The sequence below is a fragment of the Chelon labrosus genome (assembly GCF_963514085.1).
Source record: "Chelon labrosus genome assembly, chromosome: 2".
Taxonomy (NCBI): Eukaryota; Metazoa; Chordata; class Actinopteri; order Mugiliformes; family Mugilidae; genus Chelon; species Chelon labrosus.
Window position 1 is genome coordinate 21,052,617 of NC_140338.1, and position 24,771 is coordinate 21,077,387.

Consider the following 24,771-nt stretch of genomic DNA (forward strand, 5'->3'; position numbering starts at 1 on the left):
TGTGTGTGAAGTGTGGGAGTGATATGGTAGAAGTGACGCTCCTCCGGATTCAGCAGCGCTGGCCTTTGTTCCAAGTTGTTTTTCCAGCCAAGTAGAATAACAGTGTTAAGAAAGCTTTGTTCTATTACATAAAAAGTCTCTTCTGGCTACAGTGTGCTCATTTACTCCACATCAGCAGCACTCTGCATTTCCCTCCTGTTGGCGGTTAGTCTTCCAGACAAACAGCACATTTACATTAGAATATAAACATACTGCAACTGCTTGTTTCATCAGATTTATTGTAATGAATGGACTACAGTGACTGGGTAAACAGGGAAGCCAGATTTTAAAGCTGCACATTAGAATACATTAGAAAAGGGTCAGTTCATCTGAATTACCAAAAGCCATGAAACATATTTTACCTTTTATGTGATTTGGATTTGTTCAGCCATATCCTGAGATATGACATTAGGCAGTGGTAACACATTAACACAAAGAACCACAATAACATGTGATAGTCCTACAACCAATCAGTGCCATTTCTTTCTAAACAAATTCAACTCCGCTGTGCTCAGATGACGTGTATGACTACATCACTGTTGCTCTTCTGTCCATTGTTACATAAAGCCTGTCCAAACAATTTGATCTTTGCCAGAGCATAATTAATTCCCAACAAAGTGACTCCACACAAACTTCTGTGGTCAGGGAAAATTTCGGGCTGGCTTCCAGGCTATGAAAGGACCACAGAAGTGCCAGATTATATGTTTAAAAAGTGCCGCATCACAAATACCAGTACTAAATCTACACATCAGCCATGCCATTATGACCATCTTCCTCATATTGTGGTTCTCCCACTTTTGCCACTCAGACAACCCTGGCCCATTGAGTCATGGAATTCACTAGAACTCTGAAGATGTGCTGTGGTAATTGACACCAAGACGTCAGCACCAGATCCTTCAAGTTGGACTTATTTGTCCAACATATCCCACATCTGTATATATATATATATATATATATATATATATATATATATATATATATATATATATATATATATACATATTTACAGTATATATAAAAAAAAATCTTTCTATCAGAACTGGCATGAACGATTTCAGCTATTTTGAGCTGCAGTTGCTCGTCTGTTTGGCTGGGCCACACGGATCAACCTTCTCTCCAGTGAGCCGTCACCGCCCATAACCCTGTCTCTGGGTTCACTTATTTTCCTTTCTTGGGCAACTTTTGATAAATACGGACCACTGCAGACCAGGAACACCCCACAAGAGCTGCAGTTTTGGGGACACTCTGACCGAGTCATCTAGACATGACAGTCTGGTCCTTATCAAAGTCCTTCCTGCTTCTAACATCAACTTTGAGGACAAAATATTCACTTGCTGCCTAATGTATCCCACCCACTAACAGGTGCCATGGCAATCAGATAATCAATGTTATTTACTTCACTTTTCAGTGATCATAATGTTATGGCTGATCAATGTAATTTCAAAACTCAACCATAAAAAGTACCTAAAACAGAAATACAAGACCACACAATGTAATATTTAAACAGTACGTATTGAGTTTACTTAACCACAGCCTTGTTTCTGAGCAAGCTCAGATGTCTTATTGCCTCTGAGTTGTGTTTTAAAAATACTTTAATGACAGTTTTCAGTTCTCAGATTACATCTTCCATGACGGAGGGCCTCTGTAAAACTGTGAATCAGCAAACGAAACCTCCGTTCCTTCTAAGCAGCTTACAGGAATAATTCGTCACTTCCTATTGACAGAGCTGTGTAGTGCTGGCCCGTCTCCTGCAGAAGGCATCACAGCAGCATGATGACGATTCAGACTCCATCCAGACACTCATTACTCACAAGCCACATGGTTTAACCGCCATGTGATGATATAATAGAGATATTAATATGTCTCACACACACACATCAGATATAATAGTTAATTGAAATGATCGTTTAACCCTGTCATTACTATGTGTAGTACGTTTATGAGAGTATAAGACAGGAACACGGTGCTTCAGATGTGAATATTTGGAAGCTTTTAAAAGACACGTGTTATGGGTCTATTAATGTAGAAATAGGATTTAGAAAGGGGAAACATCGTGGAAGGATGTGCTCCATGTTGCTTGCAGGTCATGCCGAGATCATGCATGTCGCTGCAGTCTAGCATGTCAGTGGTCACATACATTTGTCGTCCTCACCGCCCTCAGACTTTGTCACTGAATATGAAGTGTGTGTAACAATCCTGCAGAATGTAATTAACAAATATTTGCACCACATCCTCTTTCCCCTCTTTCTTCCTTTTCACCCCTTCTTTTCCCCCCAAATCTACCTGCTTTCACAAATTCACACTCTCTGCATCTGTTCCTGTCTTTTATTTCTCTCCTTCTCTACCTTGCTCCACCTCCTCCTTCACTTTTCCCCACTGCTACCTGGACTGCATGCCACAAAGGAGGACAAAGTGGTTAGCATCTTTTTTTTTTTTTATGTTCTCTCTGTCCTGTGAATGTGATGTTCGTGCCACCTGAAGGTCTAAAAAATGCTGGCTGCGTTCACATCTGTTCCGATCTCTCGTCTGTTTACATGTAGATTCTGTCCTGGGATGGTGATGTCAGATGTTTCTATGTTTATAATTTCCCGGCTGAAAGAAAACTGTTTGAAAACAACACGAGATGTAAGAGAGCGAGTAATATCGGATTGGAACGTAGCCAGTGTTTGCACAAATCCACTTATGGATTACTGACTTAACTGAACCGAGGGAGTCCCTGATAGTTCATGCAGTTTTTCTCCGAGAATTTACTGCTATCTGGGCTGGAGACACCTGGAGCTGTTGCATCCTCAGCGGTTTTTCTCCCATGTAAACCCTGACTAACTCTGTGTCCATTGTCTGTCTCCTCCCCCTGCAAAGTGTCTCATAGTGAAGGACAGGGTAAGACTTCCTGGGTGATGGATTTTGCTGCATGGGTCACTACTATTGTCCCCTCCCTCCACACTCGGGTCTGTGCTCATTCACAGTACCAGAACAGGAATTCAGACCCACCATCAGTTTTCGCCTCACTGATCAATGTGGATCAATATTTCTGAGAATGAATGCAGACCCTGAAAATCAGCTGGCGGACAGAACGAGCATGAACCATAAGGCTGTCTGCAGGGGTGTCTGGCCCTTCTGACCCACCCTGACCCCTCTTCCTGTGGCTGTAGGCATGGCTGTGCTGGGAGTGGGGGATGAATATATTGTGATGAAAACAAAAAGGGGGTCTATGAGATTGGCATTTCAGCGGACATGTTTATAAGAAAGCACTTCAGCCTATAGACCTTTTATCTGAATGCATAATGAATGCACACTCATGCCTGTGCATGCTTTCCCTGCCTGTGTGTTTGAGACCAGACCAGCCTTGCCATGGGGAGACGGGACAGGCCCAGGTATATATGTTCCACTTGTCCACTTCCCCTCAATGCTTGGTCACTGCAAAATGTTGCGCAAAAGTGTTGTGGCTGCTGTAAATGTCAGAAATGGTGAAGATAAGTTTTTGTCATGCTGCCCTTGACGATTCAGGAAGAGGATTTATTGTTACTGTGCATATGCATCAAAGGTCAAAGGTCAAGTTCAGCCATATATAGCAGGTGCATTGCACAGTGAGGCTAATCAGCAGTCACAATCGCTGACTATAATGACTAATCAATATATGAAAGTAGAAGAACCCTGCGTGACGGTACACATGTGTTTCCCTAAGAGTAGTTTTGGCAGTGCCCGAGTCCACTTAACTCCTAGCTGATTCAAAAATGGTCAAAGAGGTGGAGCGTGTGGAGACCTGAGGTGTCGATGCCAAGATAGACAGCTAGCAGCTCCCACCTGTCACTGAAAGCAGCCATGCCCTTAACTCTGTACAACTTTAAGATTTAATATCATTTAAACAGGTGGGTTGTATCTAAACGCTAAACTCTCTAAACTTGACTAGTGCCCAATCTAGGAACTGCAGTTGTTTTGCCACTGCAGAGATTTCTTCTTTGTTATGATAGAAAGGTAAAAACTTGACCCATGTCAGTTGTTCCATTTTAGCTGAGGAATTTTCAGGAATGTCAAGCTGTAGTTTAGTTAGTTAAGTGTGCATGTTGTAACTGTAGGAACTAGCTTACTAGTTAAATGTGACTTCAAAGACTAGTTTAATAGTAACCACATTCATCCGTGGTGTTAACCGTCACCAAAAATAAAAACTTCGACTACAATCAGATCCAATGTGTAGTTTATTCTCCATTTTACAGAATGATCCAGGTGCTTTAAGAGTTAATGATGCTGGAATATGTTTGACTACAATAGCTTTTGGTTTAAAAAGAATAGTTTTAACTGTGCGAACTTTGCTTCCCTCTTGGTCAGGTCACCTTTTCAACTGGATTTTTCACCTGGTTGAATAAAATACAAATAATTCAAATTTTTAACAGCTTTAACCTGCATTTATTGCAACAGCGTCCTTACTCTAAAGGCTATTCTCTTCTAAAGTTAAGTCATGAGATGTATGTGTCCATCACATGCATATTTATTATGCTTTTGACAAGGTTCTCTTTTAAAAATCTGTCAAAAAAAGTACAACTGACTGGACTCGCATTCATGTAATCGGAGATGGAAAATCAACTCAAAAACTGGTTCAGTACACAGATGATAAGTCAAGGAAGAAAACAACTCACAAAAGGAGAAAGCAAGAACATAATAAATAAAAAACAGGCAAGGTCAAACAGTAGAGATTCACTATAAGATTAATGCTGTAACATTGGAGGAAAGATGATGTGGCAGAGTAGGTGAAGAGAAGACAAAGACTGTATAACACAAGGGGGCAAGGAGACGCACAGGTGCAGGTAGGGGAGGGGGCAGGTATTCAACAGCAGCTGGAGACACAGGAGGGGTGAGGGGCAGTCAAGACACCTGAAACGAAAGGAGAGGTGAGAATTCAAAATAAAACATGAAGTGGGAAAAAAATGTAGCGCTAAATTTAGAACTAAAACATAACTTAAGGCGCAGTTGACAGTGTTACAAAATCAGAATTAAATAAGATCAGCTAACAAAGAGATGGTTAGCTTAAACTAATAAAATTTACTAGGTGCAATTCAACTTCAAATCTTGATGGTTAGAACTTTTTTGATCCACAAGGGAAATTGCTTGGTCACAGTAGCTCAGTTGCACATAAAAAAAAGAAAGAAAAAATAAAGAAAATCTTAAAAACCACTAGTAAAAAGATGGTGTATGGTGTAGACGGGTAAAATAAAATAAAATAAAATAATGAAATAAATAAAATAAATGGTGAAATAAATATGATAAATGAATAATGAAATAAATAAAATAAATGGTGAAATAAATAATATAAACAAATAAATAATGAAATCAATAAAATACAATAGTATAAGGAAAAAAATACAAGATTTGCATATGTACAAATCTACAAGAAATAGAAGTAAATATACACTATACACATAACGATATATTTCAAAAATTACAGTCTAACTGTGACTATCTGTGGCATCGCTGCGTTACGAGGTGCACACTATGGTAGGAAGGAAGGATACTTATTTTCCAGGTTGTGGCAAAATAGGTCTTGAGGAGAAGCTGATGTAAATTGTCTAGCGGTTTCTGTCAAAACATTTTTTGCTGCTGTTATAACTTGGAGTATTCGTTTATGTGTGTTTAATAGTAGCTCCAGATAGCTCCCAGAAACTGAACAAACCGCTAACAATCTGTCTCCTTTGTAGAGGGGCACTGCCTCCCAGTGGAGAACAGACAGGTGCTGGGTCCTAACATTCACACATTACCTTCTCCAGTGCCGATGTAAAGGGTATTCTAAACCAAATGAAGGCTTTCGTATTGTATGCACGTGCAGCTGCGTGGTGTCCTTATTTGTGTTATTTGTATTGGTGTCCCTGTTTTACGGCCTACACCATCTGACATTAACACACTCAGATTCACACTGATATTGCTCCACAAAACCTTTCTCGGTTAGTGCGTCAAGCTGACGCTGCACTTTTTGCGGGAAGGGAGGATGCACTGCATAATCTCAATCATGTTCCTCAGCACTAAGATGACTAACCCGCTGCTCTCTCCTCACACGCCTCTCCTCTCTGCTGGTACATCATTGTATCTGTAGCAGAGTCCGTAGCACTCTCTCTCTTTGTTCTCCGATTCTGTCCATTTCCATTTCACTCTGTGTTCCCTTCTTTTGCTGTGTGTTCTTATTTCTGTCTTTACTCTCTACCTCTGTGTCTACTCACACATCAAGACGCCATTGCATTAATCTATTTGTATATAAAACAGGGTGTTTATGATTCTGGCAAATGTGATGGGGGAACTTGGACTTTGAAGCCGACAGTAGCTCTGATAATAGGACCTCAGTGACTGGAAGATTTAAGTATCAGCTAAAGTTATAAGAGGACAATCTTTGGACAAACTGCTTGTTGCTTGTCCGTGAAGGTTCACAGCCATCTAGTTGATGGCATATGCAAAAAACAAGCAGAGACAAAGATGACTGGACTTGTAGGGTTTCTTGAAAACGTTTTGTCACTCCAAATAGTTTCTCTAGGTCTAAAAGAAGAACGATTGTTCCTATTTGTACCTCAACCTCCCACCAATCGTTTAGAGCTGACGAAGCTATTTGAACGAAACGTCTTCAAGAAACCACAGAAGTCCAGTTGCCTCAGCTTGTTTTTGGGAAGTGTGTCGTTGTGCGGCTTTAACATCGCACACACCAATGTGATTGCTGAGATTGAGGATCGAAGTTGCACAGGTGAAATCGACAGGAGCAGTCAGACAGATTTTACATGAACCTCCAAATTAAAAATGTTGGAAAACAATGTGACTTACAACGCTGATTGGTTGTAGGACCGTTCAGTTGCTTACAGAAGTAATATTTTCCTTTGTATCAGTTGAAACAAACCCCATAATGAGTGTTAGTGTTTCCAGACTCATATTTTGATAAGAACTGAGTCTGGCTACGCCAAAAATGACAGAACTGTCGGTTAATAAACATGCGTCATGGCTCCACTTTCAGGTATAGGTTTGAGGTACTATACTTCATGTAGTCACCTGTGCAGGCTGTTTTCCTGTAACCAACATTTCAGGCATGCTCACTTTTATCAGTTACATTAGCTAGATAAATTGTTAGCTTGCGTGCAGGTTTGACTGCTGCTAGTGTGTGTTGTCATGGACATGAGCACTATAAAACCATAAAAATGCACACTATAAAAATGTGACCACATCTGTAAGAAGCATTTTTAATTTGGGCATGAAATAAGACGGACAGACGCTGATGGTGAAAGCCAGTAGATAAATCTGTTATTTTAGGGACACACTGGTTTCGACCATGATCCCACAGGGTCCCCGGTTTGCACTCAGTTGGGAAAGTTTAGTACATGCCACTCATCATCACTGTCTCCTCTCATGTCCTGCCATTTATATGCTGTCATCTATTCTGTGAGGCATGCAACACAAAAAAGGAGCTCTTACTTCTCAGTGCACACAAGACACCAAAGAAGGACAGAATACAGTAGACATTTTTACTAAACTTCTCGCACAGCTTTGATCATGCTATCACGATTATGTGAGCTTCACAAACCGCCTCAGAAATAAAAAAAGAAAATAGTGAGGATTTACAGCCACAACAGCTCGGCTTCCCTTTCAGCCTTTCCCCACCACTGACTGGCCTGCTTGTAGAGTTGATCTACCACCTTATTAGGGGAAATGGAGCATTATGTCTTTTGCGGTCGTGTTTCTTCCTACCATTCAGGATTTATCATGCCATGTGAAGGATAGCAGTTTACACCCAGCGCTGCCTCATATGTCATCCTGTCGAGGTGTGTGTGTGTGTGTGTTGAGGGTGGGGTCGCTGCGCGCTAAAAGCCAATCACTCCCTCCCCACTGATTCAAAACCCCCCCAAGGCTTCCATATATTCTTCCCATTTAAGGAAAAAGCTGATGTTCACACAATTCAGGACGCGAGCCGATGTTGAGCGCTGCTGCCGTTGGCATGGCTGCGGCAGCAACAAACCCGTTCGCTGCTCTGTCAGCAGATGGACGGAGCCGCCCCGAGGGGGTGAAGGGGCGGAGGGGTGGCGGGGTAGAGAGGCGTGAGTGACAGGTGTGCAGGGCCTTCATTTGTCAAGTCAGCCAGGTGTGTCAGCTGAGCACAAAGGTGAGGAGAGATGAGAGGAAATTAGAAAGGAAATAGAAGACTGGAGCAAAGCCAAGGAAGGGGATAGAGCGGAAATGAAATAAACTGAAAGGAAAGAAAATGAGAGAAAGTAAGGAGAGAAACGTATTAAGGAGAAAGGAAAAAAAAGAAAATTAGAGCAGAAAAGGTGCTGATGATTCAAAGGAAAGAAATGGAAAAGGAAGTCAATGCCATGAAAGAAAGGAAAGGAAATGACAAAAGAAAGCAAAGCAAAGGAGATAAGAGGGAACATGAAAGAAAGGTAGAAAAGGATAGAAGAAAATTAAAATTGAAATCAATGTGAAGTGAAATCCATGTCAGTTCTGTGGCATTTGTGCAAATATTTTTAATTTTTTGGATTGGACACACAAACACACACATGCAATCACACACACACAGTGCTTTGTACTCCTTTCTCTCCCTGGCTCTTCTCTGTGATTCAGTTACCATGGAGAAGCACATTTTTAGGCAGAAGGAGGTTGACATTATTACATGACAGAAACGGCACTGCCTATTCTCTACACACACACACACGCACACATCTCGTCTACAGGCGCTCGCCTACGCCACACTCTTCTAGGCAAGAAGGTTTCAGAAATGTCCTACATTTCCATACTGTAACACACATCATGCGTGCAGATGCAGACACACACACAAACACACATCCTCATTCTGCGGCATGAAGCAGCGAGATGAACTTGAGGTGACACCGGAGTGAGATGCCTCTGGACGGAGGGAGCTGATTGGACGGTCTCACATCGTATCTGTGTATCTTGTGCACATAAACACAATGGCACACGCATGCACACACTCAGGCGCACACTTAATTCCTCCTATAATATCTTTTAGGCTGTCCAGGAACACAGAGTGCAGTCACTCCAGTGGGGGATTATATGCATTATACATACATTATACATGTATTTTATGTGCGTGTCAGTATGTGTGCTGTAACATCTGTTTATTTGATTGTTTTCTGCAGTGTAGAAACATGCAGGCGTGCTATATAGGTTGTGAGAGCTTTTTATAATGTCTTTCTTTGGTTAGAGCACACACTGGCACAGTCGATGTGCGTTCCTGCAATATGGTGATCTCATTCGAGGATTACGCTTGTGGACGAGAGCATTTTATTCCTCTTCAGTGACGAGCAAAGCCGCCTATAGATACTCACAAGGGCCAGTGTAAAAGTGAAGCTATAATCCTTCAGCAAATGGAAATGAATAAATTACCAAAAAACAAAAAAATCTTAAATATAAATCAAATATAAATAAATTTCATAGCATTAATTTCCATTTTTGGTTTTAGTTTTTTAATAATGACATGTTGTGGAGTTGATTAGTAACAACATGTCAGTGATGTGAGTTATTCCTTGAACTGGTTTTCCTCGCATGCTAATCAGGATATGATATTGTATGTTTTGTTTTCCAGAAACTCACCAAATTTTCTAAATTATAACGTTTAAGGATAGTTTTAAGTTTTAAAGTTCTGAAATGACATACTGACAACTTTGAAAACAGTGAATGCCTAAAATGTCAAAAAGGATTTTATGGTATTATGGTAGGAAAAATTGTGCTCTGGGAATGAAGGCGGTCGGGGCACGAGTTTAATCTCTAACCTGCTCCGCCTGTGTGAGATGATGGGGGGAGGGGCCTATAGGTTAGAAGTTATGGATTCTAAGCCAGTATTGTCAGCTGATGATGAGTTGAATAATAGTGAAGAGCTGAAAGGATTACTGGCCACTGATAATCTGTGGCCCCTCCGCTGAGGTGGACAAAGACACAGAGAGAAAGAGAGTGTAGTGCGTGGCTGTCCGACAGCTGTGGGCCGTGCGGACAGCTGATTTACTTTAGATTAGTCTGGACATGCGCCAACTGGGATTCAATCAGGCCATGATGAATGCGCTTTGGCGCGCTGAGAGCTAACTGCTAAACTGACTGCTAGCAGTGCTTCCCCCTGGCTGTCAAGGAGTAACATTTTGGGGTGTCCAAGGGTCTCGGGGGTGTTCCGTGTTCACTTTGTGCCAAGGTTTTGCAGCGGAATACAGGGGACGACCGTGTTTTATTTCTGCTTTGGATTTATTCGCTGCAAAATAAACCGGTGGGATTATAAATATACAGAGGGAGAGATAAATCCTGTTTTTGTGCTGTCGAAGTGAGGTGATAGTCAGTAGCCATGGCTACATGTGAGTATTTGATGTTGTCTTTGGGTTTATTTATAGAGTGAACAATCAAATATGATCACTAATTTTCTGTAATCATCCGTCTTACTTTCTGAGGGTGTACTGTATATATTTATAGAGTCTTGATTGTAGAAATAATTCCCTGCTTGTGCAAAGATGGTGAAAATAATATACACAACAATGTCATTTAGATTTCACTGTTCCTTTCTTCTTTACATCAGCCTTATTACAGGATCATATGTAGCCTTATGCATTCTGTAACAGATAGCTGTCATCTATAATTATAACATATTCTATGTATTCTAGGTGCATTGCAATCAGAGTAATACAATTTAGGACAAGTAAAACATAGCCTCCTGAGGTGATTCTGTATATTTTTAAACAGCAATACAGAACTTACCACAACCTAACCACAGATCTCTCTAGAAGAAACTTAACTGCCCCCATAACGTTAACCATGCTACATTTGTTTTGGTGCAAGGCTACATGCTCAATAGGAGTAATGGTATTGATTGATATGACTGCATATTTTGTGTCACAGACATGCCTAACCAACCTAAACCGAGCATGCCAAACACTTTTGTCCTTTCAACCCCTCCAGGTAATGTGGGTATGCAACCTATGCCGTAAGCAACAGGAGATTCTCACCAAATCAGGAGAATGGTTTTCGGGGTCAGGGGTGCGGCCTGGGAGCCTGGGCACCTCCTTGAACGACCCAGCCACAAGAGGTGAGGCCCAACGGGACAGGAAGCTACTCCGCTCCAGGTCCCAAGCGCCGTCCAGCGCCAACACAGGGCTGCCGGACGGGACACAGCCGCCCCCTGGTGTCACTGCTGCCAAGGGCGCTGACACTATGCCTGGCTCTCGCTCACAAAGTGAACCACCTAAAGAAAAGTAAGAGTCACACACGGAGCACAACATCTCTGAAACAGTGCCTGTCTGTGTTGCGTTTGCACCCTGTACCTCTTTTCATTTACTTTATTATACTGATGAAATGTAAAATTGGAAAATGGGAAGACGTATTTGGCACAAAGAAACCTAGAAAGGCTATAAGACAAAGCTTTGGACCCATGGTGTACATTTGCTGAAGCTCTTGTTTTGTTTTTCCAAATCGTCAGGGTAAAAAAAAAGAAAAAGGGTATTTCTGTGTCTACTCCAACTTAACCAGTGGGTCACAGGTTTTAGCCTTGAGAGATTTTTGATTCAATCCCTTAGTTTTGTCAGCATCTCATCTTGGCTAGTAGAATTTTTAATCTATTCACGTTTGTTCATTATTGAACTAAGGAGATTTTGTAAAAAGTATATATAGAAAAAGCACAGGATCATCCAGTCCATAACACCTTTTCAGTAAAATCACAACTTTGCCTGTTTGAATGAAACTGGTGCACCTGTGTGTTAGTGTTTCTAGATTATATGACCTAAAATGAATCCCCTTCTGCTCCAGGAAAAGGCCAGTTTCCTTACATGAACAAAATGGTAAGGGAGGCATGGGACGTGGCCGGAGACCTGCTGGCAAGTTGCAGTCTCAGTCATCCCTGGATGAGCGAGTGGGCCCTGGAGACAGAGGAGAGAGAAGGTTAGGAGAGGGCCGGCGGCTGGAGAAGATCCATTCTCAGGACTATGAGGATGGAAATGAAAACCTGGGTCGTCAAGAGACACACCGGAGGCGTCCTGACGAGGAGGAGCAGAGGGAGCGCCAGCGACGTGAGGAGGAGTTTCAGAATCGTTATCGTAGTGACCCCAACCTGGCAAGATACCCAGTGAAACCACAGAAGGAGGAGCAGGAGATGCGTATGCACGCTAAGGTATCAAAGGTACGACATGAACGACGACACAGTGATCTCGCGATCAATGAGGTTGGACTGGGGCCTGGAGAAGGAGGGGGTGGAGGAGGTGGAGGAGGCCGCTCAGGGGAGGTACCTGAAAACCGTTTGGCAAGGAGGGGTGGAGGTGGGGAGGGAGACTGCAAGACCCACTTGGAGAACCACCGAGCGTACTCTGTGGATAGGACCGTGGGGGTCGGAGGGGGTGCACCACCTGCTGGAGGTGGAGTGAGATCAGGGCCCCAACCTGGGGGACAGGTGCCTCCAGACTGGGGCCCGAACAATGGCCGCCTGGAACCCGGTACAACACGGACACCAAGGGACAAAGGTGGGGATAACCTGCTGAGGAAGGACTCTCAGAGCTCGGACCAGTCGGAGTCTTTGCGGCCGCCCCCTCCACGTTCATACAAGAGCAAGCGCGGAGTCAACAAGAGGCAGATGTCCATCAGCAGCTCAGAGGAGGAGGGCGGCTCCACGCCCGAGTACACCAGCTGTGAGGACGTGGACATGGAAAGCGTCAGCGAGAAAGGTCAGTCAGACAGATGTGCACACTCCACTCCACTAGTTTACTTAGCTAAACCCATGATAACTGATAGCCCTGTTTGTCATCATTCATTTCTATACATTAGACACATGTTCATCATTTGTTGAGGCTACCTTTTCCTCCCACCAGAACGTGTTAATGAGGTGCGAGTCTTACCTTGCTCACATGATCATCCATAATTTCTACATGTGACCCTGATAATGCTGAATCATGAAGGACCATAGTTTGATCTTTGCGTGTGCTATATTCTCATCATTGTCAAGATTACTTTCATGACCTATCCGACTGCTGAGTGTACTGTGGGCAGGATTAAAATCACAGCAGTAATAGGTCTGATGGCTAATTGTAACCTGACCTGCAGCTAATGCTCTGAGAGATAGTCAGATCCCAACTGAGTGACCAGACAAATGAGCCGACACATTTTTAACCTGGAACTGAATTGCTGTTCAGATGAAAGATGGTTGTGGAGGCTTGGTGGATTTCTTAAACTGCCTTAGCATCTAAAATAGCCTTGTTGTAAAAGAAGACATAGTTTGCCTTCTCAGACTATTTCAATAAAATTTGGGAGTGTAAAACTATAGGAAGAGTGATACGATGAAGCCCCTACCTAGCACACACTGCAATACTATCACTGCGTATCATCTACACCTCTGTGCTGTGGCTAAACCCTGCTGCTCTCAGGACAGCTCTCATTTATTTTCGAGAGTCCCCGTGATTTAGGCCAGCAGATTTGTGGAATTAGGTCAGTGGCGCGCTGGCTACATAATGCCTCGCAAACAGCCATCAGGCAACCACTAACCATGGACCACCAGCTAAAAATCAAGCCTGGTTGTGGTTGCGTGCTGTGTGGTTGCTAGCCCTCTGGTACCTATGTATTTTCCCGCTTTCTGCTATAACATGCTAGGCTGGGCTAAAATGTGTGTTTGAGCTTGAGAGAGAGTAGGTACAGTTAGCTCTGCTGGATGTTTCCGGATGTTTTAATCCAGAACAGGAACTGGTAATGGATAGATGGTGTGGATTGGGATTATTAGCTGTTTTAGCTAGCTCAGTCTCCTTTTGCTCTCATCTGTGGCATGCATTCAAGTTTTACAGGATAATGTGCAGTATGTATCCCTAAATAGATACTGTACATCAAGTTAAGGGAGATGGCGACACAAGGTCAAGTTATCTTTTTTTTTCTGCTTACAGAAACTTTTAAGATAAGATGATGAAAATCATGTTTGGAATAAAGAGAACCGCACTTTACATTACATTTTCAGCAATCGTTTTATTTGTTTAAGGTTTGACTGGTGCTCTTTTAATAATATCATCTCTTTTTAATGACACCCACATGGACTGACCATAGTAGCAGATAATGAGCATTAGTCACATTTAATTTCAAAGAGATTGCAAAAAATGTGTATGGGAACTTGTAGTATGGTCAACTTCTGAATTAATGCAGTACATTTCTTTGCAAGTAAAGAGCAACAGTTGAAGTTATGCTTTAGGCAAACCTAGCTAAAAAGCTCTGGCTTTTAGCACCGTTTTTGGTCTCCACCTTCTCCTGAGTGAACTTTCCGTTTTATTAGCCAACAAACATTTTCCAAGTTGACTGTCTGGTGTTTGATGTTGCGCAGGTAGTTTTCAGTGGGTACGTTTTTCTTTTTCTTTTATTTAAAAAAGCTGTGGGCCAGTTCAGCTCTACTGTTTAGCAGACATTGTTTAGCTCCTTTACAACCATCTCCTTTCACAATTCGATTGTTTTTACAGTCACATTTAAAAAAATATATTATATAAAAAAAAGATCTTTATCTAATGTTCTAGATGATATCAATATTGAGTCAAGGGTTTCTCATAAACATTCAAGAACAAAGAAAAGACTGCAGATTACACTATAGGCTTCCTGCGTTTTTATTGGTATGTTTCATTCTTTGCATGATTGTCACAATGGAGCACATTGAAGTACATTGGTAAACAGCGAATACAGGAAACAGTACACTATGATGGATACAGTATTAAATGGTTGTAAGGTCGTATGTTTTTTAAGATGTTGGATCTGTTGATTATTTGTAGGCGTAGCATAGACTGTTGACACATTTGACTGTGATATAGTCACTGATGATTTGTCTTTAGTTAACGAAATACTTCCTAATATCTTTAAGTTACTGAGCTTTATGTTGGTCTAAAAACCGTATTTGACCGTATTCCGTATTTGTAAATTTTTTACAGTTGGATTAAATGGAAAATACAAACACTGAAGCTATCCATTCACACTCCTTCATTTACGAGCTTAAACACCCATCTCAAAAAAATGCATGATACTGTATGAAGATGTTATGTCATTTTCAGAAATGTTTGATTGTATGTTCCATGAATTCTCAGATTACTTTCAACAATGTTAACACAGATGGACATGTCGCAAATTATATCCCACCGGATGCACAAAGTACTGTATGTATCCTGGTCTGAGGCTTTAGTGACACGGCAACTTTGACTCAGTGAAGTTAAATGGAAGCAGGCAGTGATTCAGAGTAATCGCGTTACTCCCTTGGTGTGAAAAAGAACAGCGAGGTGATAATGGTGCTGAGTAAATGGAAGAGGAAGTATGCAATTGGGATGACACTGGGTCCCATGGTGATGCACCTCAGTCGCGTGTACTGTTACTGTGTGTATGTGTGTGTGTCCTACACTTATCAGGATTACGTTAACATTCCCCAGAGAATGGGTGTGAACGTGTTTCACTGAACTGTACGTGTAGGTGTCCGTACACAGAGCCAACGCAGTGATGTGGAAAGAGATATACTTTTAACAGTCAGTGTTCAGTCATTATAGTTGGTCTGGGGTCAATCCATCGAGAAATGATTAGGCTCCTGATATTAAGGCAGCTTGTTGGGTTTAGAGTTAAAACGATCTGGCTGTGAGAGATTTTGTCAAGCTTGCTCAATTTTGTGACTGAAATTGGTGAAACAGGAGGAGTAGCAGTAGAAATAGACGAATGAAACACACACAATGCTTCCCCAGAACAATATTATCTGACACTAAGACTAATAAATAATAACACTGGCCTCCAAAACACAGAAAGTCAACTCAGCAGTTTAAACTGTGTAGTGGGCATTTTTCCACTGAAACATGTTTAATGGATTTTCAGATATCAGATTAGCAGCAGCGGAGTCTTACATGCTTTGTCTCTGATTTATACTCCCTCCATCATCCATGATCCTGTGGGTTAGCCTGTCATTTTCCACTTGGTGGCCACTAAATATGTGTTCCTTAGTTTTTTTCCACACAAACTTTAAGCCGTATCGTTTCCCTTCCTGTTGTCTTTTGCCAGAAACCTCAACTGAATCATTCTCTTTGCTCTCTTACATTAAAACTGAACTTCCACAAGAGCTTTTAAACTCCCAGTCTGATGCTATCTTGCTGTTGTTTTAGTCCTGCTGTGAAATAGTTGCCATGAATCTCTCAGACTCCTCTGGTCTGATGCTGGGCCAGTTAGCCGCTCTGCTCGGGCCGACCATCTGTCAGTGCTAATGAGTGCCGGGATGCACTGACAGCCGCTGGTGTCTCTGTCCTTGGCCAGGCTCTGGAACGAGTCTTAGACAGGCCATCTCAGAGCGTATTGTGAATTAGGTTGATTGTGAACGGCGTTTTTAGCCCTGGCTCTTGAATGACAGTTTAATGGTTTTTCCCAAGACATGGGCCCTGTTATGTAACTTCCAAGTCTTTATGCCTCTTATTACTTAAGTTCAATATGCATTTTTGAGAAGAGTACTTTCCACTTTGCACTCATTCACTGTATGTTTTATTTTACATTACTTCAATGTATTATTGAAGTATAATGATTTTCTATACACTCCATATTTGACTCGTTTTAATCTTTTTATTGGTTTAAAGTTTCAACTAACAATGTTGGATGTTGTCCAAGAGTAAAAAATGGGGAAAGGAAAAGGTCAAATTAACAAAAATAATTTAATTTACACTGATGAATCTTTAAGTTAAATAGAAACATTTATGTAAGTAAGAAATACCTGAGGTACCTGTTCATATCTAAGCAGTTCATAAAAAAAAAAAAACCTTTATAGGACGCTCATTGAAATACTTGTAAATTATAAATTTCAACCCCAGAGTGTTGTTGTAGGGCATAAGAAGACTTTTTCCCCTTTTGCAACATTTTTAAAAATTTTTCATTTTCATGTAGGAAATCAAGATCAATGAAATTACCATATATGGTTCATTGTCCTTAAGTGATGAACAAATGTAAACACGTATTTAGACCATTAGAACATAAGTGCTGATTCAGACACTTGTCAGCATACACATTATCACATTAGACAACATTAGGCCACTTCTTCGTGTTACCTAATAAAGCAGTTACACTCAGCGTTCATGCAGAGGTGGACCTTGGAGACCACATGTGACCCTGATTTGACCCAAGGATGTTGCCTTGATCTTCTCTAAGTGGCTCGGTGAAAACCACATGCTTCTAAACCTCAATGAGAGGCGTGGGGGCGCAATTTAAAATGTGTGTGGAAGTGGTGGTTCCTCGCCCTCGCCCAGCACTTCTTCTGTGCTGGGCGAGGGATATGTAAATTGTGTGTCAGGCAATCCCATATTGTGTCTGTGACGGCTGTGCAGTCATTGCAGAGTATTTGGGCCCCTTCTCTTTTTGAGCACATTCTGTCTGGACTTCTGCGGGCCCCTGAAGGACAATTAGAAACTCATCTTGAAGCCACTCCAGTGTTGTCTGTTTGCTTTGGGGCATTGAGGACAATTATCCCAGTTTCAAATCTCTAAACTCACAGTGCTGCTGAAATGGTTAGTTTTGGTTTTTGTTCACCTCTTTAACCAAAGGTTCTTCTTGTTCAGTTACCTGGTTTGTTTATGAAGAGTCTGCGTGATTCAAAAACACTTTATTTTACAGTGATTGAGGCCACTGTGCTCTTAGAAACACTCAAAATGGTAAATGGTTTTATAACCATTTGCCTTGATATACTTTATTTATCACTTCATGTTCACACAGTGTGAATCTAATCTCCAGTCATTCTGTACACATTACTCAAATAACTAAAGCAAACTGCTAAATGCTACTGGTCACACCAAAGGACCTGAAATCTGTATTATATTTTTTAAAAATTATGTTATTATAAAGTGTAATTCAATCTACAGTACAATAAACAGGGGTATAAAAGGGGAGGGATCTACAGCTAAACCCATTTGGTGTTTTGTGAGGTGATATACACCGATTAGCCATGACATTATGACCGGCTGCCTAATATTGTGTGGGTCCTGCTATGGGGTGGGGGTGAATGGTCTGGTCCAGGTGGGTGGTACATGTCTAAGTAACATCCACATGAATGCCAGGTCCAAAAATTTCCCAGCACATTGTCACAAGATGGTCTAAGTTTTTTACACCTCCTGTCAGTGGTTAATTTTGTGGCTGATTGGTGTATAATAAAATTTTTAAGCTTACTTTCTGGATATGTTTGCTGTCGATATATTGTGTCTGAAGACCTAATTTCCTGTTCTTTCTCCATGCAGGTGACTGGGACTGTCATCCTCTAGATCCTGCAGTGTGGCATGTAAGTTTCAGCAGAAAGTATTGTCAATCTCTGCCGTGACAACTTTTACACATATACACCTACGTGCACTTCTCATCTTCAAACAGACCCGATTAACACAAGTGGGACCGCCACATTTAGATTCATATAAATTATATATCAATCAGGGATATTTTCACTTTATGACTCCCTTCATAACTGTCTTTGTCTCCCGTCATCTTAATCATCTGTACCTGTAGCATCCAGTTACGTGGCAGCCGTCCAAAGAAGGGGACCACCTGATTGGACGCATCACGCTAAGCAAGAGGTCGGCCATGCCTCGCGAGGCTGGCTCCCTCCTGGGTCTGAAAGTAAGCATGGAATCCTCTACATCAATGCTTTAAACAAAGAAATCAAACAGGAATTTCCCAAACTGGAAAAGGTGATGCTCCTCTTCATTCTCCTCTCTGTGTGTGTAGGTTGTTGGAGGGAAGATGACAGAGACGGGGAGACTAGGGGCCTTCATCACTAAAGTCAAAAAAGGCAGCCTGGCGGATGTTGTTGGACACCTACGCGCAGGTGCAAATCTTTTGAACACTGTACTACGGCATTTATTTGTAGCACAAATGTTGAACTGAATGTAAAATGATGTTTTTGCAAAAACGTGTTGTGGCCTACAGTGTAACAACGTTGGTAATGGTAATTTTATTGGCATCATGTCTGCGTGGGCCATGTAGCCAAATAAGTAACTGGAAGATAACCACCCCCACCTCTCATGCATCCACACCGTCACACCTGACAACCCAGGCAGCAGAAGAGTACTGATTGCAGCCATCCTGAGTTGTCAGATGACACGAACGCTAGCAAGGTGTACAAACGAGAATCGTCCGTTACTTTCCCTCTGACATGATGTGAATGCGGTCAGTCACATCTGTAACCTGAGCATTAGATGTCATGATTCCAATAATCAGAGTGATGTATGGAGTGCCAAGGTCAATTTTGACAGCCAGGTCACTTAATATCAGCACATCTGGACCCATCAGAGAGGGACAGCTGATGCCATGCAGCAGCTGCCAATGATGGAGATGAAATGTGTCTGGTGGTACACTGGCAGCCTAACTAGCCTCCACTCTTCAGGTGTGGTTATTCGTTCTCATCTTGTGTGTCATGACATCCTGTTCCCAGGTGATGAGGTGTTGCAGTGGAATGGGAAGTCGTTGCCGGGAGCAACCAAGAAAGAAGTGTACAACATCATTCTTGAATCCAAGGCTGAGCCTCAAGTGGAGATTGTTGTTTCAAGACCTATAGGGTAAGATTAGTGCTGTTCATAGGTAATGATTATCATCCAAATACTTGAATAAAGAATCTTTTTCTGACACTTTTGATATGTTTCCTTCCTTTATCTGAAAGCTCTATCCACAGAATTATATCAAAAAACTTCTTGAGAAAAGTGTATAGAGTCTGTCAGTAAGTAGAGTTGATCTAATGGATGGAGTCCTTTCCCCTACATCTTCCCTGAAATCCTTCAGATCCAAGAGAAAAATCCCTCTTTTCCTGCTGTTGTTTTCTCCTCTATACTTCCCCCCAAGCTGTGTGGTTGATTGACTGCTTCCTCCACCATGAAACTGTTGCTCCTTCAGTTAAGACAGGAACATGTAGTAGATCTGAATGTACTCAGTGACTCTCTTTTACTTTTTGCAGAGACATCCCAAGAATCCCAGAGTCGTCCCACCCTCCTCTAGAATCTAGTAAGTGTTTATATGGAGGGGTTTAGTGATTATATTTGTTTGTGCAGCGGTTCATTACACATATCAGTAGCCTCTGTGGAGAAATAGGCTCTTTACACATCACGGTATGCTTTCATTTCAAATGTTGGGGTTGACTGCGCTTTACTTTTCTGTGGTTTATTAAAAGATCTGTTGTTATCATCACTCAGCAGGCTCCAGTTCCTTCGAATCGCAGAAAATGGAGCGTCCCTCTATATCGGTGATGTCGCCTACCAGCCCTGGCACCCTTCGGGACCTTCCTTTGGTACTGCCTGGACAGCTCTCTGTAAGTACCTGGAAGAGGAGAACTTTGGTTCATGTGAATGGGTATAGCTTATTTTGTACTGAAGCTAACTGTCTTCCTGTATCATTTCAGGTGAAGCTGTCGTACGACAAAGTAGGCCATCAGTTGATTGTCAACGTCCTTCAAGCCATAGACCTGCCAACCCGACCAGATGGAAGACCTCGGAACCCCTATGTCAAGATGTACTTCCTGCCTGACAGGAGGTTAGCTCTTTGTGTTCATTATCAATTATTTTGTAGGTGCGTTTCACCTGGTTGTTGAGGAAGGGCTGGCATACACACAAACATGTGATCTAAACTGTGCGTGCTTACATTTCCGTTGCAGTGATAAGAGTAAACGACGGACTAAAACAGTGAAGAAGAGCGCTGAGCCCAAGTGGAACCAGACCTTCATTTATTCCCATGTTCACCGACGGGACTTTAGAGAGCGCATGCTGGAGATCACAGTCTGGGACCAGCCCAGAGTCCAGGAGGAGGAGAGTGAATTCCTGGGCGAGGTGGGTGACATACCAGTGTACATACACTGCTGTTGTACAGCTCTAGTTTATAAACCAAGTGATTTTACATGTTGGATGTTGAATTAACATCAACAACTCAAGGCTAAAAAATTTTGAACCATTAACTCAGTCTCAGGTCTTGGATTCTAGACCAGGTTTTCTTCAAGCACCTCTCTGCATTTGCATGGATCCTTCCCTTCCCTCATAACCAACTGGTGTCCCTGTCCCAGCTGCTGACAAACAGTCTTATAAGCATGATGCTGCCACCGCCATGCTTCACTGTATGGATTCTATTAGCTGGTGATGAGGAGAACTTGCTGTTTAAACAGCATAGCCCTGCCCTCAGAATTCAGTTTTGGCTTGTTAGACCACAAATATTTCCTTTCCTTGAGACCTTTAACGTTCGACAAACGTCACAAAGGATGTCATGTGCCATTTACTCAGAGTGGGTTCCATCTAGCTGCTCTACCATAAATACCTGATCAATTCTGAACCACACAGTGCTCCTGGGAACACTCAGTGCATCGGAAATCATTGTATGTCCTTATCCTGATCTATGCATCACCGTGGCTTTATCACAGATCCTTGGACTTCATGGCTTGTCTTTGTCCTGGATTTCTGTGTGTAGACCTTATGGCCAATCACTTCAACTCTAGTTCAGGTTCTAGACACGTATCAAGGATAATTAAAACAAACAAGATGCACTTGACCTCATTCAGTCTCCACAGCAAAAAGAGGCAATACTTAGTAGTAGGCAGTACTGCTCATCAGAAACCTTGGCATTTTGACTATGATTTAAAATAAAGCCAGATGGGTTTAAAGATTTTTTTCCAGTTAAAACAGTGGTTCACAGTCTGCTTTAAGTGGTGACAGGGTGAATCTGAATGCTAGTGATATGATTACAAAAAACTTCCCATTTTGTTAAGGTTGTCTTGTAACTGCTAGCAATATTTCAGGCAACAGTTGAACAGCATGAGTGAAAGTCACTGAACTTTGTGACCATTGCGGCTGGTTATCATCAGAAACCCTCTCATCTGATTCTTCCAACATTTCCCTCTTTGTCTTCTGTCAGATCCTGATAGAGTTGGAGACGGCCTTGCTAGACGACACTCCGCACTGGTATAAACTCCAGACACACGACGTGTCCTCTATACCTCTGCCCCAGCCGTCTCCGTACCTCCCACGCAGACACGTCCACGGAGACAGCCCCAGCAAGAAACTACAGAGTATGTCTGTCTGTGCATTTTTACAGGATATGTGTCATTTTACCTACAGTTCGTTTGAGCGTGTGGTTGCTAACCTTTCTTTTTCTGAGCTTTCTCTTTTGTGTCTCTCAGTGTGGGAGACTGACAAACAGAACCTCTCAACCCTGTCTGTTTGTGTGTGTTGTGTGCGTGCGTGTCCTGTGCAGGGTCTCATCGCATCATTGATTCAGAGTTTGATGATGGTTTGTTAGTAGTGAATAAAGGTGGGTGGGGGACACGATTACTGAGCATTTCCTCGTAGTAGTCTGTAGGTGCCCAGCACTGGGTGAGAGAGCAAATTGTTGTATCCTCCCTCCATCCTTCTAACCTACTTCTGGCTCTACGTATTATTTAACACAAATTGCACCCAAATTTAAAAAAGCAATGCTGTATCAGCAAAGACTTTTGTAATTCATACATGCTCCTCTTCTCCTCTTCTGCTGGGCCATAGAAACACTGAAGAACTGAGTGCATGTTCAGCTGTAGAGCTCACCGCCATTCCTCTAAGCCTCCTGCCATTGTCCTGCATGCTTCCAGCCCTTCCTTATGTTTGCTTACTTCACTGAAACGACACAGAACATGTACAGTGGTAGAGGAATTCTTATTATTCTGGCCAGCAGAATTACTACAACCGCTTCGCTGTTTGCCTGTTTCTGCCGTGACTTCAGATCCTGTCAGTCAGTAGTGGACCTGACGAAAAAAATATGTTTTATTTTGGCATTTTCAAATGCTGGATTGGTATGGTTTGTGACTGAAAAGTGTATATGATCAGAAAATGATTTAACAGATTGATACTATCATCATTACTGTTCATTATTACAGCTATTTATCAGGAAAAATATATGAATCTCTATTTATACAATACTAAGCCGCCTCAGTTAAGAAACATGTTTGATACAATACCATATTTGCTCAGTGTATTCACAACTGACTCAAAATCCAAAAGTGAATTCAGCCTCAGACAGTGTTCCCTTAGCTTGTGCCTCTCACCAAACAGCATCAGAGGAGTCTTACCTAGGTCAACACAGGCTTGTACGCCTCATCAGTTAAAAAATGATCTATGCAGAAAATGAATGAGACTTGTGGAACTCTGAATTCATAAAAAATATAACATTTCACTTCTACCTTCTATCAACAACTACATGCTTAATTTGGGCTAACACAGGTTTCGTAAATCTCATGCATTTGTTGTATTTATATTGTCCTGTACCATGTGACTCATATGCAAGACGTGCTTTGAGGCCTTATAGCTGCAAACGTCAGATATGTCTTCTCTCCTGGGACTCTTCAGGTCTGGCAGAGACATTGCAGAAACAGTTTGCTAGCACACATGACCAGCTAACTTGTTTGCTAGCTGGTCATTTGCCTGTAAAACGCGCTGAGGTGATGTTTTACAGTCTGCAAGAGAATGACATCTGTCATGGTAGTTCGTAGCACAACACTCACAACTGGTGCGTCCTCATCAAAGGACATTCAGTCAATGCTCGGGTGTGCGTTTGTGTGCTTGTGTTGAATCCTTAGGAAACCTGAGACATGTTTTATGAATGTTTGTGAACTGGATATCCGTTCTGGATCTCTCTGTTCATGTGTAGGTGCAGAGCGCAACTCCAGGGAGAGGGAGCGGGGCAGTACGCTGGCCGTGCCGGAGCAGCAGCGGCCCGTCCAGCACCGCTCCCGCTCAGTGTCTCCTCACAGAGAGGACTCCTGCAGGGCTCGGTCTCGACCTGCGCACGTGCCCATACAAAGGTCAGCATCACCTGCCGGCATTATGCAGCGAAAACATGATTTATCCTACAACTACAGCTATTAGTCTTGTTTACACAGAATAAAAGTTAATATTCACATATAATGCCTGAAAGATTGCATGGTTTCAGCTTTTAAAAACTTTCTGATTATAATGATAAATATTGTTTTCTATAAAACATAATATAAACACAGAGGAGTGTGTGAAAGCTTGGCCTGTTCTATAAAATACAGTTACCTCTTAGATATCACAAACAGTTGTGATTGCATTTGTCTTTTAATCAGTGTGAGAGTCAATAATCCAATATCCCCCTGACTGTTCGGCATATGTATCCTGTTATTAATCCAGCTTGTTAACATGTTTTAGAGGCTTTTAATCACATGACCTTATGGCCAAATCAGAGTAATACACATCATTGCTAGTCATGAACTCCTTTGACACATGGAGGCTGCCAAAAATGTTAACGTCCGAACTACCAAGTATGCGAGTCGGCAATTCGCGTACTTGGTATAAACTGCCACTGACGCAAAAATTCTGCTACAAACCAAAGGGGATTGCTGCAAAGCATTATACTGTACCTGATACTTGACACTTCCTGCATGTCTTTCAAAATAAAAGACTCAAGTCTCATCTCTTCTTTGCTTCCATATCTGTTGTCAGATCCAGTTAAAAGAAGCATAAACTTAATGACTCAAGATCATCGTCAAGATCCAAACTCCATAAAACAAGAACATGCACATATTTATGTTACCTGCTTTTCTTCCTGCATCTGTACGGTACAGATATTCATTAGATATCTTTTATTTCATCAGGAGTTTGGATGAGATCCACCAGAACCGCCACCCCACTCACTCTCCTTCCCGCTACAGCGAGTCTCACCTGGAGCACCAACGCTCCGGCGACTCGGATTACGAATACTCTGAGGACAGGTAAGTTGGATCTCTGAGATTTTTGAGGGACAGGGTTATGAGGATTTGTT

General features: G+C 42.1%; 1 protein-coding gene across 9 annotated transcripts in view; it reads left to right on the forward strand.

The window, feature by feature from the left end:
- Window positions 1-24,771, forward strand: part of rims1b (regulating synaptic membrane exocytosis 1b) — a gene marked incomplete at its 5' end in the record, with an annotated part of 68,488 nt that overhangs the window by 23,454 nt on the left and 20,263 nt on the right. For 6 of the 9 annotated variants that reach the window (XM_084567254.1, XM_084567255.1, XM_084567257.1 and 3 more), the window contains 15 exons: window positions 2,899-2,919; window positions 10,957-11,249; window positions 11,800-12,707; window positions 18,240-18,280; window positions 18,499-18,609; window positions 18,718-18,817; window positions 19,424-19,547; window positions 19,940-19,986; window positions 20,175-20,290; window positions 20,381-20,511; window positions 20,633-20,804; window positions 21,877-22,030; window positions 22,216-22,272; window positions 23,641-23,794; window positions 24,605-24,721. In XM_084567254.1, coding sequence (XP_084423380.1) covers window positions 2,899-2,919; window positions 10,957-11,249; window positions 11,800-12,707; window positions 18,240-18,280; window positions 18,499-18,609; window positions 18,718-18,817; window positions 19,424-19,547; window positions 19,940-19,986; window positions 20,175-20,290; window positions 20,381-20,511; window positions 20,633-20,804; window positions 21,877-22,030; window positions 22,216-22,272; window positions 23,641-23,794; window positions 24,605-24,721 — 2,546 coding nt within the window. Of the gene's footprint in view, window positions 1-2,898; window positions 2,920-10,956; window positions 11,250-11,799; window positions 12,708-18,239; window positions 18,281-18,498; window positions 18,610-18,717; window positions 18,818-19,423; window positions 19,548-19,648; window positions 19,706-19,939; window positions 19,987-20,174; window positions 20,291-20,380; window positions 20,512-20,632; window positions 20,805-21,876; window positions 22,031-22,215; window positions 22,273-23,640; window positions 23,795-24,604; window positions 24,722-24,771 lie in introns of all 9 variants that reach the window. The other 3 variants (XM_084567253.1, XM_084567258.1, XM_084567261.1) reach the window with 3 other exon arrangements.